This window comes from Convolutriloba macropyga, chromosome 8, assembly GCF_964194025.1.
Source record: "Convolutriloba macropyga chromosome 8, txConMacr16.3, whole genome shotgun sequence".
Classification (NCBI taxonomy): domain Eukaryota; kingdom Metazoa; phylum Xenacoelomorpha; order Acoela; family Convolutidae; genus Convolutriloba; species Convolutriloba macropyga.
Genome location: NC_134475.1, coordinates 7,338,341 through 7,353,532, shown reverse-complemented (window position 1 = coordinate 7,353,532; position 15,192 = coordinate 7,338,341). Strand labels below are relative to the sequence as shown.

The 15,192-nt window shown below is 34.0% G+C and overlaps 1 protein-coding gene across 2 annotated transcripts in view; it reads right to left on the bottom strand.

Moving 5' to 3' along the window:
- The window catches only part of LOC142343903 (uncharacterized), a 71,984-nt gene that overhangs the window by 22,619 nt on the left and 34,173 nt on the right, over positions 1-15,192 (bottom strand). For both annotated transcript variants that reach the window (XM_075395289.1, XM_075395290.1), the window contains exons 5-9: positions 13,672-13,889; positions 12,693-12,755; positions 11,776-11,885; positions 5,193-5,352; positions 4,484-4,587 (exon numbers count right to left, since the gene is read on the bottom strand). In XM_075395289.1, the coding sequence (XP_075251404.1) occupies positions 4,484-4,587; positions 5,193-5,352; positions 11,776-11,885; positions 12,693-12,755; positions 13,672-13,889 (655 nt within the window). The remainder of the gene's footprint in view (positions 1-4,483; positions 4,588-5,192; positions 5,353-11,775; positions 11,886-12,692; positions 12,756-13,671; positions 13,890-15,192) is intronic.

Below are 15,192 nucleotides of genomic sequence, written 5' to 3'. Positions count from 1 at the left end.
TTTTTATTCGGTTAGTCACGTGGTTATAAAAACATTTTTTCAAAATAAATCTCTGAATCGTTATGTATCAAAATGTCGACAGAAACTGAACAGTTTTCCATGTCATAACTTTTGCGGTGAAAGTTTGATGTCATGGAAACTAGTTAACCATTAAAAAGTTTTGTCGCGAAAATGCTGTATCAACAACAACCTGATTCACAAACCAATCGTAAGGAATATGATAACATTTGTTACCATCGTTTATATATTACATCGGTTATATTGCTTCGCTGCTGCTCAGTTAGTTCGCGCTTGAGGTTCAGTGTCACTTTAACGGTGAAATTTGCGTACTAATAAAAGTTACTAAAACTAAATGTTGAACAAAGTGAACAAATTGATCTGGCTTGGTTAAAATGTTGCATTAAATTTCATTTGTCATTTTAATCCGACTTCACTGTTTGATTTAGCCTTGAATTGAATTGCTTATAGATGAAGCGCAGCCGCCATAGCCTAAACGATCTTAAAAATGAATTCAAAAGTGAAGTAGTTTTAAATAGATCGAACTTGTCCTTATTTCATAGTTTGGGAACAAGTATAAGCTTTTCGATAGTTGATTGCAAACTTTTAACACGTTAGTTATTGAATGGAATCTAAATCTGTAATCACAAAAACTTCACATCAAAATTTAGTATCATATTGATTTCATAATATATCAAAAGTATTTTAATCCCGAAGAAAGTTTAACAATGAGAATTTATGTGAGAACCTACGGTTTCAATAAATCTTAAAAAATTCAACTCTTGTGAAAAATTTTCATGAATTGAAAAATTTTCCAAAACATTTCTTACATCATCTTGATATCTGACGGCAAGCTGTATCAAGTGGCTAAAACAGTCTCATTTGAAAAAAACAGGTTTGAATAAAGTTCCTAACCTCCATATAAATTAGGGCAATTGGAATACTTGTAATCAAACAAGGTTTTCGTGCCTGATTTGGATCAAAAACGGTTAATTTTATTGAACAAACGCAAAACTGAGACTGAGTAATGCTTTGCCACTGCTGTTTCACAAAAGTTCAATTAAATCAAAACTGGTAGCAGTTGAACTGACGCAAAAAATTTTGTTTTAAGACCATGGTTTTAAATTTGTACGGGCAACAACTTCACCTTGTACAATGACAAAGGAAATTACTAAACTCTTGTATAAAATTTGTTACAATTGGTGTTTGTTATGACGATGATTATAACGTTAGAGTCTGAAGGGCTAGTAGCAGTCTAGTGTGGTTCCTGCCAATCATAGTGTCACCGCAAATCTCGACGTTATTACAAAACCAACTTTTTTCCCGTAAAACAGGTAATGTTAAGGAAACTATTTTTTTGCAATTTTTCAAACTTTTATGTCTACGTTGGTAGCGTTTAATAACCTTTGAATCTCATTTTAATGAAGCAACATACGTGTGTTAGTTTTAAGCTCAAATAAAAAATAAAGGATGCTGGACAGAATGTTAGATTGCTGGACAAAAAACCCCAAACAAAATTCTCAAAAATCATTTCTACTAACAGCTTGCTCAATTTCAATAGGACTGTTTTTGTTTAAATCAAAGAGCCCACAAAGCAGTGCACAAAAGCAGTGCACATTTTCGCTATAAGAGTTGCTTGTTCCGTACGCGTGCGTAAGCACCTTTTTTTGTCCAGGAATTCCTTTTTGTGTTCAAGTTATTAATGTTGTTTAACAACTGAATATAGAAAGAGTATTAATAAGACTGTTTTGACTGCATTTTGAATATATTTGAAAATAAATTGAGTAAAAGCCTCTAATTTGAAATTTTTCAACTTTTTTACATATTGTAAAAATTTGCTGGCAGTTTCTGACCCGCTGTTCACTTCTACTGCAAGTTGAGTAAAAAGATGAGTCAAAGTTTAAAGTTGATCAGCGTTTTCTTTTACAAATTTTGTAATACTTTATAGGTACTAAGATTTTTTTAGTGAATTTTTGACACAAAGCTGAGAAACTTTTAATATTATTTTCGTATTTCAAAATAATTTTTTTCAACCAGTAACTCAATACCAGTTTTCAAAAACTTTGAGATTGATACGAGATTAATTGGTTTCGATTAAATTATAGAATTAAATTAATAAATCATTACACACCATTTTCTGTTGATTTTCCTTTCGGATACTTTTTGTTTTGTTACTCGATTAAAGATTTTTGTTTCCTTTACTTGGATGTGCTTGGTCCACTACAAGTAACTTCAACGGTTCGTTTTGTTGGCAGAGAATACTTTGAAATGTTTTGAAAAAGTAACAGTTACTGAAACATGTTATAAAAGCCAATGCTGCACCGGAGGACAAATTGTTTTCGTCGATCTGCTGAAAAGAGGTCGCATCGGGTCTAAAAGTCAGAAGAACAAAAAAAAACGGAGTAGTTTCTCAGCATTTTTGTGACAAAGGGGAAGATTGGGTCAGACAAAATTTCAACTGAGCGACTAGAATTTTTTGTTCATCATTGAAGCAATTTTTAGTGTTAACTTCAACTTTACAATTTTACAGAAAATTAGCACATTTGCTTACAATCGATTCTTGCGTTTGGCTTTCTTTTCATTTGTTTGAAAATATATTGAAATTTGGTGTTCAATTTTGACACATTTTTTCATTTTGCAGTTTTACATAATTTTTACTTCTTTTTGTTTTTTTTTATTTTGTTTTCTTTTTATTTCCACGGGTATTTTCTTGTTCCAGTTAATGTATACAGTGGATCTAATTATCTCTTCATTCAGTTGGTATCAATGATAAGTTGATATTTGCAGGAAAAGTTAATATAGTCAGTCAAGACACTTTTGACCTATTTTAGTGTCTTTTCGGTTATGTGTGACTATTTCTCCTGGTTTTTTTTTGCGTTTGCAGACATTTTTTTGTAATTGCTTACTTCCAGGTGCAGGCGTTCTGTGGGAGGTCTTTACTGAGGTGAAGGAATGGAAGAAGAGTGCTTTTAGGATACACTAATTTTAAATGAGATTGATCACTGAAAAACAGTGGTAAAAGTTCTAAAATTTTTACACGTTTTTTTGTTTTGCGTCTAGAATTCCCGAAAAGGCTGGTGTCAGGTTGTTGTTCTCTAAATTTCCTGTTTATGGCTCCCAGTTTACAAAGGCTAGCTCGCTATTTGTAAGGAATTCTGACAACTAGTTAGCGAAAGAGCAATGTCTTTTCGTTTCTTCTCCTGCTTTAGGCCGCGGTTCAATAAGCAATTCATTACTTTATGACCATTAACACCAAAAAACAATTTTAATTTGATTTGTTTTCTCTATTATTGTTGTTTTTGTTTCCCATGTAAGTAGCAGAGTTGTTTTTCAATCCTCGATCTTTATTGTCAGAAATTGTTTGGTCTAGTGCCGTTTTCTTTGTGTCTTTCAAAAAGTGAACACACTAATACGTCCAGATCATTAATTTTTCTATTTCTTATACTTTCTATTGGCTATTGATTGTCTCTATGGCTTCAATGCAAAGTTTCCCAAATCGGTTGTTTTCTGATTTCCTTTTTACTTTTTGTTTTTTGAAATTTAACGCCATTTTTCAAACAAGAGTCTCTTTGGTTTAAATTTCTGTTTGGCTTTTTAAACTCCGTTCCGCTGTTCTGACCCGCGAGCAACTTTTTTTGTTTGATTTTCTGACAACAATATTTTTCACACTTTCGGCTTTCAGTTTTAAAAACTTATTCAGTTTTATTTCATCAGCTGTCCTGTTACGCTTTTTAAATTAGTCAATACAGTAATAGCCAACATCATAAACTCAATTTGCCTTGATGTGCTCTTATTTATACTTATACTTAAGATGCACTTTTGCATTTTCCGGTGCTCAGTTTTTCGAATCAATAGCGTCCTCAAAAAATAAACCTTTTTTATTAGTTTTAATCTCAGAAGATTAAGATTACAAGAAATGGCGAAGACTTCAGCTGGAGTCAAAGCTCTAAGTCATCAAAAAATTCTTAAAAGCCAGTTATTAGTCAGAAGTCTGGTTTTAGCGTTAGGTTTTGGTCCCGCAATTCATGCACGCTTTTTTCATAGTGATAAGCGTGACTTTCATTTCATTTTTTATGAAGTTTTCATTCGCGCGAAAATTGTTTCGGTCACACATGATTTTTCTGATCCTCAAAATGCCCCTTGCTGGCTTTAACTGGAGCTGTTTAAGCCTGTTGTGGATTGATTATTCACCTTAACTGACATTTATTTGGGGCAAGTTTATGAAAACATATTTTTATAACAATAAAATTTTAATTCACAGTTGTTTTTCAATTATTTTTCTCTCAGTAGTTTCGTTGAAAACTAGAACTCTATCTTAGGACAACCAACACTTTATTTTAAAACTTTGATCTCTAACATTTTGTTGAATATGGTTGAACCAAAAATTGGGATGAAACAATTACTGTGCTCTCCAGTCAGCACACCAGGATTGGGCTTATTTTTTATCAAGGCACATTTAGTTGTGACGTAATCAATGTGTTCTAACTTTTCTGTCGATGAGATCAGTCCTATGTTTGTACATGTCTTCCCTGTGTTCCCTGTCTCTGTCGGCTATTTTGTCAGCTGCTTTCATCCACTCTTCACTCTGCTCTGAACACAGAATACATCAATCTGTGACGTCACTAGAGGGCGCATGAAATGTTTATAACACGACCGCAGGGTTGTTTACAAAATAGTGCACTCTACCAATGATAAAACTATCGGATCTTTTCCGTTTGTGCCGCCCATCTTAGTGGGTGCATATTATTTGCACCCCCCCCCCCCCCCCCCAGAAGCACGTGCCATATTTTTTTACATAATGATTTACTGTTTAATGACACGTGCTCTGTAACGAGGGGCGTATACTGGGGGCACAAACGGAACAGATCCAACTATCAAATTTGGTTAACAGTTCTCTCAAAAATTCAACTTTATTCAAAAATGGCAAACTGATATTTGCGGACATGTATCTACATAGTGGTCAGATTAAAATCGGATTCACGAATCTTGCCAGCAATGTTGCATTGTTCAAAACGCATCCTCGGGCGAAAAAATGTTTGAAATGGGGTTAATAAAAGTAAAGGAGCACTGCAAATAGGCTTCTATTAATTCACTGCAGATTGAAACGAATAATGTTGTTAAGACTATTGATTACGTTGATTATGCAGAAACACAACTATGATTAATAATACTTTCAAAGAGTGATTATAAATAACTTTTATGGAACATCTCCAACTCCTGAGACAGTTGCTTCTCAATCGTGACTGCCCTCTGGTGCAGCTCCTCTTTCAACACTTTGTACTGTTCAGCCATTCGTCTCTCACACAGTAGAATTGATTCACGCTGCTCGTTTACTGTCTTCCGAAACTGTTCATCCTAAAAAAGAACTGATTTTTTTAAAAAGAATGTCCATTTTTGAAAAAAGGATATATATATATATATATATATATATATATATATATACACGCATATATATATATATATATATATATATATATATATATATATATACACGCATATATATATATATATTTTATATATATATATATATATATATATATATAATATAAGGGGATTGTAATCTGATCTGCTCGGCTCTCAAAAACTGTTCCAACCAACCATAGAAAAGGTTTTTAGAAGCCGCCATTAGCCACTGAAACGATTAGTGTTTATGCGTTGACCCTTACAACTTGAGTGTTTTTAGTGTATAGTTTAATCTGCCGACCAATATAGTCACAGAGAGTGAGAGGGAGAAATAACGGTTTTAGTTTATGCATTACTCTGAGAAACTACTAGACAAAAAGTGTGAAAATTTTTTGCTAGGCGAGAATAAGCTTTTGTTCACTTTCAATTATATTTCTGGTTCTGACATTAAGAATTTTGCTAGCCAAGAGCCTATTCTCATTTATTTCAATAATTAAATGTACGGCCAGGAGATCTTTTGAACGCCAAATTTTCTGGATACCTGAAGAATTTTTTTAACGGAATATCATATTCCTGCACTGAAAACCTGTTGCAATTCATGTTTTATGTATCGGCTCATGGGAGCACTCAAGACGCGTATTGTGAGCTTAGAAGTCGTGATATGGCAGTCAAGTGAAAAATAAAGTGCCGGGCCGAGGTGTCAACGCTAAAAAAACGCAAAATTATGTAAGATTGCCGTTGAATGCGTTGAATTTATGTAAGATCTACGCCTGAGCGTAGATCTTACATAAAGTCAACGCATTCAACGCTAATCTTACATAATTTTGCGTTGAATTTTGGCGTAGATCTTACATTTTAAGCGTTGAATTTTAGCGTAGATCTTACATATTTAGCGTTGAATTTAGCGTTGATCTTACATAAATTCAACGCATTCAACGCCAATCTTACATAATTTTGCGTTGAATTTTGGCGTAGATCTTACATATTTAGCGTTGAAATTTAGCGTTGATCTTACATGAATTCAACGCATTCAACGCTAATCTTACATAATTTTGCGTTGAATTTTAGCGTAGATCTTACATATTTAGCGTTGAATTTAGCGTTGATCTTGCATAAATTCAACGCATTCAACGCCAATCTTACATAATTTTGTGTTGAATTTTGGCGTAGAGCTTACAAATTTAGCGTTGAAATTTAGCGTTGATCTTACATGAATTCAACGCATTTAACGCTAATCTTACATAATTTTGCGTTGAATTTTGGCGTAGATCTTACATATCTAGCGTTGAATTTTAGCGTAGATCTTACATATTTAGCGTTGAATTTAGCGTTGATCTTACATAAATTCAATGTATTCAACACTAATCTTACATAATTTTGTGTTGAATTTTAGCGTAGATCTTATATAATAAGCGTTGAATTTTAGCGTAGATCTTACATAAATTCAACGCATTCAACGCCAATCTTACATATTTTGCGTTGAATTTTGGCGTAGATCTTACATATTTGGCGTTGAATTTTTTCGATTCAATTGCAGACTACTTTACAATTTCGAAAAAATCACTTTTTTCACTGTTTCAAACCCTATATTGCAAAGGTGAGAAACATGAGGTCAGGAAAAAAATCATTTTTAGTGCTCTTTTATAGTGCAAAATCCAACTCAGACCATGTTACGATTTCAAAATTTTCAAGTTTTATTCAAAATTTAATTTTTCTACTGTGTCGACCCCCTATACTGCACATGTGAGAAATGTGAAGTCAGCAAAAAATCACTTCTTAGTGCTCTTTTGTAGTGCAAAGTCCATTTCAGACCATTTTACGATTTCAGAACTTTTTCAAGTTTTTTTTCAAAAAATCAATTTTTTTCACTGTTTCGAACCCTATATTGAAAAGATGAGAAACATGAGGTCAGAAAAAAATCATTTAGTTCTTTTTTATAGTGCAAAATCCAATTCAGACCGTGATACGATTTCAAATTTTTCAAGTTTTTTTTTTCAAAAATTAATTTTTCTACTGTTTCGACCTCTATACTGCACATGTGAGAAATGTGAAGTCAGCAAAAAATCACTTTTTAGTGCTCTTTTATAGTGCAAAGTCCATTTCAGACCATTTTACGATTTCAGAACTTTTTCAAGTTTTTTTTCGAAAAATCAATTTTTTTCACTGTTTCGAACCCTATACTGCAAAGGTGAGAAACAAGAGGTCAGAAAAAAAATCATTTTTAGTGCTCTTTTATAGTGCAAAATCCAATTCAGACCATGTTACGATTTCAAATTTTTCAATTTTTTTTTTCGAAAAATTAATTTTTTTTTACTGTTTTGACCCCTATACTGCACAAGTGAGAAAAATGAAGTCAGCAAAAAATAACATTTGAGTGCTCTCTTACGGTGCAAAAACCATCTCAGAACTTTCAAAAAACTTTCAAAAAAATTTAGCGTTGAATATGCTAAGTTAAATACTACGCAAAATCAACGCAAAATATGTAAGATCTACGCTAAATGCAACGCAAAATATGTAATATCTACGCTTTATAAGAATTCCGGCTCTTAAGGAAACCAAGGTACTGTGGCACAATGGTAGAAGAGGCGACAAGCAAACAGGAGGTCAGCAGTTCGAGTCCCATACGCAACTGGAGGTTAATAGTTCAAGTGGAAGCTTTGATTTTTTGTAAGATCAACGCTAAATTCAACGCAAAAATATGTAAGATCTACGCTAAATTCAACGCTAAATATGTAAGATCAGCGGCAACTAGCGTTGACAGGTCGGAAAATTCACCGCCATTTTCTTACATAATTTTGCGTTGAATGCGTTGAATTTTTGTCTTCAAATTCAACGCATTCAACGCAAAATTATGTAAGAAAATTGCGGTGAATTTTCCGATTTGTCAACGCTAGTTGCCGCTGATCTTACATAATTTTGGCCAAATTCCTCGGCCCGGGGACGTAAAATAATGAAGCATGCCTGTGTTTCAAAATTCATAGTGCTTCCTAATATGGTTGTGAGATAATCTATAAAGAATGGCGTTAAAAATGCTTTTCGAAGAATTTCAATAAAGATACAGAAATATGAAAAATAACCAACCGATGTGGGATGCATTGTTGCTGAGAGATTTTATGCAACTCGATTACATCTGACTCAATAAGCCGGCTTCAACCGAAAGAAGAGGGCAATACTGTCAATAACAACTTAAATAGGAAAAATTAAACCAATTCCGAGCAATTTTTGACAATCCAAAAGATTTGTATTGTTTTTGGTCGCTGTCTTTTTCTTAGGATCTGCTCACATATTGCCAATGAGAAGTGGAACCAGAGTAGTGATTTTAGTCATGTTATGGGAGAAAGGGAACCGAAAAAGCGAGATTAGCTTAAACTGCTATATTTTTGCAAACTGATCTCAGACTTCCATTGGGGGCTAATGTCTTTCGCCTTTTTTGCTATTTGCCTTTGTAAAATATTAGCAAATATTTCAGTTTTTTTCGCATTTGTCTTTTTTTTGCTTTCCAGTCACTTACCGCCGATAATGACAAATCTAGCGGTTTTCTAATGAGCATATATAAAATTAATCGGAAATTTCAGTTCACAGAAAATTACTTTAATGAGTTAAACAGTAATTAGAGGACGATCATTTTAGGTTCACCCGCAATTACGATTTTCTCAATTTTTCTCTCTTTACGATTTTCTCGCTTCTAATTTACGATAATAAAAATACCACATAACTTTTTTTCTTTTTGTTCCGACCCCGATTATTCGGGGGAGGAACTATATACTCAAATGGGTTTTTTTTTGTTCAGACAACTTTGGCCGATCAATATATTCACCGTAGAGAAATGTGAGTGGTATCATTAAAAAGCTCGTCCGGCGTAGAATTCAAAATTAAAAAAGTTTTTTTAAATTTCGGTTTCTTTGAGGATTTAACAAGGTTTAAATTTTTGTGTAAACATGTGATATTTGCATGATTTTGTTCAATTTTAGCTTAATTGTTGTACAAAGCAAAGCTTTGCTATAAAAACATTAATTCAAAATTACATTTCATGCTACAAAATGAGAAAATTTTGTAATAGCAAAAGACCGATATAAAGGCTAGTTCTGGTCTCACGAGGAAATTTACATTAAAAAAACTCGAACTCAATTTGAGAGCTGTTTTTTTTTGAAAACTTTTGCTAATTACTATTGTTTTTTAATTCACTTACAGACTAGTCACTTTTCTTATCGATGTTCCCTTAATGAAAAACCTCATTTACAATCAAATAAAACCCAATGACAAAAAATCGTTTTCGAGGAATTGCTCATGTTTTTTAACTTGTATTCTGAGTTTTTCAAAGTTTTAATGAAAATTTGATTTTCTTTTTAAGATTTTACCAATTTGGAGAGTCCTATAGCATAAACTTGCTACCTAAAAATGCAATCGGCTTCCTAGGGTGCATTAGGCAAACCCAGATAGTGCTTGGAGTGGACAACTAATTGCTGTTAAAACTTTTAAAAAAATTTTCATTGAAATTTTTTGTTAAACAATAACCGATATTAAACTTATTTTCATGAACGTAAGTCAATCCCAGTAATTACAGGAACCCCCTTATTTTTATTGCAACCAAATTACGCTGGTAAGCGGTTTTATCTTTTGATTTTATTACTTCGATAACACGAGTTTTCATAATTTAAAAAAGAATCGGATTTTTAAATTATTATAGATACTTTTGAAATTTTATCTCATTATCCTATTATTGATAGTTCCCATTGGCTAAAAAACATTCGACCAATGGATCATAGATAAAGTTTTTAGAGAAAAGATAGTGGTTTCAATGGCTTCGACACTTTTCTTCTCGCATTTCTGCTAAATTTTTCTTATTTTTGCCAGTATTTGTCGTTGTTTTCATAATCATAGGGCTGATTGTCAGGTCTCCTTGATGAAATATGATGACAAAACTCCTTGTTTTCCGGTTGAGGCATAATCTGGTGTATTTTTTGACTTCCGCTGAAAATTATTTAGTTTAATGGCTGTTAAGACTTTAAAAAATATATTTTAGGATTTTTTTGGACATTAATCAATCTTAAACTTATTTTCGTGAACTGTAAGCCGATCTTAGTAATAACAGGACCTCTTTTTTTCAACTGCAAATAAAATGAATCTGGTTAGTGGTTTTATCTTCTAGCAATTGGTATTATGACTTCGAAGACACGAGTTTTCATAATTTTTTTTTAATTTTTGGATATTCTTTAAAAATTATGGTTCCCTAGTAAATTTCCTAAAAAAGAATAAATTATCCTTATATTGATAGTTCCCAGTGGCTTAGAGAAGACGTTCACTGGATCATAGATAAAGTTTTCAGAGATTGAATGCTTTGATAGCAATCGCAAATGAGATTTTGGTTTTTATCAATTCTTTGTATTATAACTTAGGACTTCTCCTGCAATTATTCAATTAACTGTCAGTAAGATGCCACCATTTGGTTTGAGCTACTCAAAAATGTTAATGATGAGAAAACAATTTCGGTCATGTAGAGCTCTGAAAGTTGATAACAGACAAAAACAAAGTGAAAGCAAGTTAAAAATTTGCTTTGAATGGCATATTCTTCTAAAAAAAGAATTTTGCAGCAATTGGTAATTACTGCAACAATGTGAATAAAATTTGAAAAATTCTTGTTTTTCGTAGATTTTTTTATCAGCAGTATTGCCTACAAATTTTGAAAAACATACCTACCGGCCTACTGAAAATCTCATATTGTTTGAATAAAATTAACCGCAAAAAAATCTGGTCAAACATAAGGGCTTCCAAGTGCTCGAGAACATTAGAGAACCCATGGTACGATTTCATTGGTCACTAAAACTTCGAGGCTGAGAAAATAGTTTGAAAGTTTGAACTTAGAGTTGAGGAAGTGAAAATCCTTTTTTGGCCCTAAACTTAGTGTCCTATAGGACACTAAGTTTAGGACAAAAAATTAAATTTCAGTTATTGAATCAAACCGCTAAGAACAAACGGCTGCTTCGCTATCAGAGATGGAGACGTTTGGTTTATTTCAACTCCAGTATGTTCTTTCACTAATCTGAAAAATTTTAATCTTAACTTCAATTTCAAATGAAAATCAACACTTTCGTACACTTTGATTCTCTAAATACGATAGAACAGAATCTTGGTTTCTCTTGCGCCTCGTGCCCAGCACTCGGACGCAAGCGCCCTCGTGTTGCTCGGGTGGCAAAGATTTTGTTCTAACATATACATACGACTCTTGTATCTGATTTTCATCAACTCGGATTACTTTGCAAAAATTCACTGTGAAATGGCAAAGATTACTTTTTTAAAACGCTCTTTTTACAACGGAAAAATAATGGAACTTGACGGTGATCTTTAGGTTTTTTGTGCTGTGAATCTATTTGGTACCTTTGTCTTGATGACGTTGTCAAGGAACTCTACGAGACTGGCGTGGTCTCTCTCCTCCCCATCTCTGATTTCTCTCAGCGTCTCCAATTTTTCTCGGATTGTTCTCAAACCTAGTAGTAAAAAGTAACTGCTTCTAATATAATTACGTGCTCAAAAAGGTTCGACGGCTATCTGGAAAGAATCTTAAAGAGTCTTATAAGAAAGACAGTTATCTGCTACGACTCTTGTAAGACTCTAATTTTTTCTCTAATTGATCACAAATCTGTGATCATAATTGGTCACAGTATTTAAGGTTCTCATGCTCTGCTCTGTTATTGATCTACAAAACAAGCCTTGATGGTTATTTTACACGACACATCATAGTACTGATGCTGGTCATTACTTGACTACGAACCCTGAGACCGATTGATGACTTTGACTTGTCAAGTGGATTCCATAATGCTACATAATTCATATCATACGAGTTGATTCTACATGAGAACATTTTTTTATTTATGGAGGACGCCGGTAGAACCGAACGGGCGAAGAGCAGAAAATCATAAAATGAGATTTTAAGCCGAATATTACCCGTGTTCTAATTGGTTGATCTTAAACTAAGTACTTTAAAGGCAGTTTTTTTGTGAAAAAATACTTATGAAATAGCGTAAAGTAGGTCAACCGATCATAATAATTGTGGTTTCTGCGTAATCGCAGCGGAACAGCATTAGGACTACAGTAGCCTGTTTTCAGCTGCCCTTTTTCTTATTATTCCCCACATTTCAGACTGATCTTTTCTGATCATATTATTTGGCCAATCAAGTTTAAGCATTCGGCTCTGACTCTCAATTTTTCTCAATCGGCTTTGCAATCGTTCGGCTGTAATTCCTAGCTCCCTTATTTATTACATAGTCAACTCAAGACCAGCACCAACTAATTACCTTTATTTTCGTCAATCGTGTTCAGAATCTGCTCAATATTGTTGAAGTGACTTTCGACAACCTCTGAAATGTAAAATGAATTTCGTAATAAAAACCCAAGGAAAAAAACACTAAATTTTAGATAGAAAATAGTCCCCCAAGGAAACAAACTCCCACGAAACGAAACCCCCACTCGACTTTTTAAGACCTGCGCATTTAGCACTTTTGACCATGTTTCGCGAGCTATGGGCATACCTTAGCGGCCTGTAGAACTTAAATTGAAACTATCACAACCGAACAAATTATCACGACCGAACTTCGATTTTAATATGGGGTTTATTTCCGGGGGGGGGGGTTAAATTTAATAACATAACCGAGTAACGTCGGGCGGATTGCTCTCAAATGACTGGCGGGTGGTCGGCTTCGTCAGTAGCTGCACTTTAGGGGGGGGGGGGGGGAATGACTGGCGGGTGGTCGGCTTCGTCAGTAGCTGCACTTTAGGGGGGGGGCTAGCTTTAACTTAATTGAAGGGGGGCGTGGGGAGAGCCTTAGGGGGCTGGGTCAAACACAAGAACTACTTTTCAAACCATGAATTTATGTCTTCTAAACAGGTTCGGCGAATCGCATACTTAGATTCTAGTAAGCCGAAAGGCTCTAGAAGATCTTAATGCACAATGGAATTTTCTCCTCAAAACAGTTTTGGTGAATCGCATTCTTAGAGTCGCATTCTTAGAGTATAGATAGGTTTAGGGCTCTAAGAGAACTTAATGCCCTCCGATTGCTACATGTTTATCTTGTTTTTGAGGACATCAAAGTTTCAGACGCAAAATTGGTCAAACGAAAAATCGGGTTAAAAAAATCCAACGAAAAATCGGGTAAAAAATCAAACGAAAAATCGGGTTAAAAAAATCCAACGAAAAATCGGGTAAAAAATCAAACGAAAAATCGGGTACAAAAAAAGCAGACTTAATGTAATTGCTCTCAAAAAAGAATGAGCGACCTTTCCTGTCCCTAATGAGAGCCTCCTGAGCACTCCATACGATCTGCGCATGTTCATCTCTGTCTTGGATGAGCTGGTCATGTGCGTGTACGATACTCTCCAGCTGTTCAAACCCCTCCATCATAATCTGGAATGCCCTCTCGTTAGCTGCCACCATCTCCAAGTGGCTTTCCATGTTACGAGTGTCAATTGTGACGTCATCACGGGGCGCCTTGTACCTGTATATTAAGAACCTGTATGCTGTACCTGAATATTTTTGCCTTGTATATTAAGAAGTATGAACAATTGGAACTATACAGTAAAAATGGACCTGCTACCCGTGCTGAGAATTTCGTCGGATTCAATCATAAAAAATCATCGGTTTTCGTCGGTTTTACTCCGCCAAAACCGATCAAAGCCCTTATGTTTTTTCGTCGTTTTGATCGCTTTTCGATGTTATTTAAAAGTAAGAAGCGTCGTTATTTGCCGTTATGAAAATCTTGTAAAATGAACAGCCGTTGTCAGGATTGGAATCTACAACCCCAAGATTACTGTCAACCTTCTGGTCCACTGCACCAGCTCTCACTTAAGTTTACTGCACTTCCATTGTATTTAAATCAATTTAGGACTGACGATAACGAAAAATACGACGATAGTCGATTGGACTAGTTACAGGTACAAGTTGCTGTAATTATTTTGAAAGCAAATAAACGTTATTCCAACAAGAACAACAAATGAGAAAATAATTTCTCTTCCAGTGGTTGCCCAAATAAAAACCTAACATAAACAATTTTAATTTGGGTCGATTCTCAATAGGAAAAAAAGGTCAAAAATTTCTGCGTTATCAAACACATATGTCTCATTGAAATTTTTTCAAAAATTATTGAACAATGGCTCTGTTAAACTTTTCAGGTAATCTGTCTGAATTTTTATAGATAGCAGCATATTGGAGGCTTTTGTTAACATATTCCTAAGAGAATGTTCTTGAAATATTGTCCGCTTTCATGGTGGGTTTAAAAGCCCATGATATGCTCTTCTAGTGCTTTTTTTACTTGAAACTTGAGCGTTCAGAAGAACAACATTATCATAGCTACCGTTTCTTATTATTTTGAATAACTCACAGAAAACCGCTCAAACGTGTAGTGCGAATATTGAAAAGATCTTACTTTCAATGAAAATTTGATACAGAATTGAACTTCTTTATGAGAAATATTGCCCTCACTATCCGTTTTCGAATAATTAAAATACTTTGTAGATTTGATCTATAAATACAGCCCTAGATTAGAAAGCCGAAATGATGATTGATTTTGCATATGCTTTGTAGAAAATGAGAAGGTGTTCGCGTGATAAAAAAGTTACGTATTTTATAAAGCATTGCACAGAAATGCGTCAATTTTCTTCTAAACTGATACCAATAAAAACTACGCTAATCGACACTTCCTACATCAAAAATCGACAGTACTGACCAAAACGATGGTATTCTACAAATCCTACATAAAAACCGACCAAATCGACCATAATCGGCAAAAACCGATCTTTCTT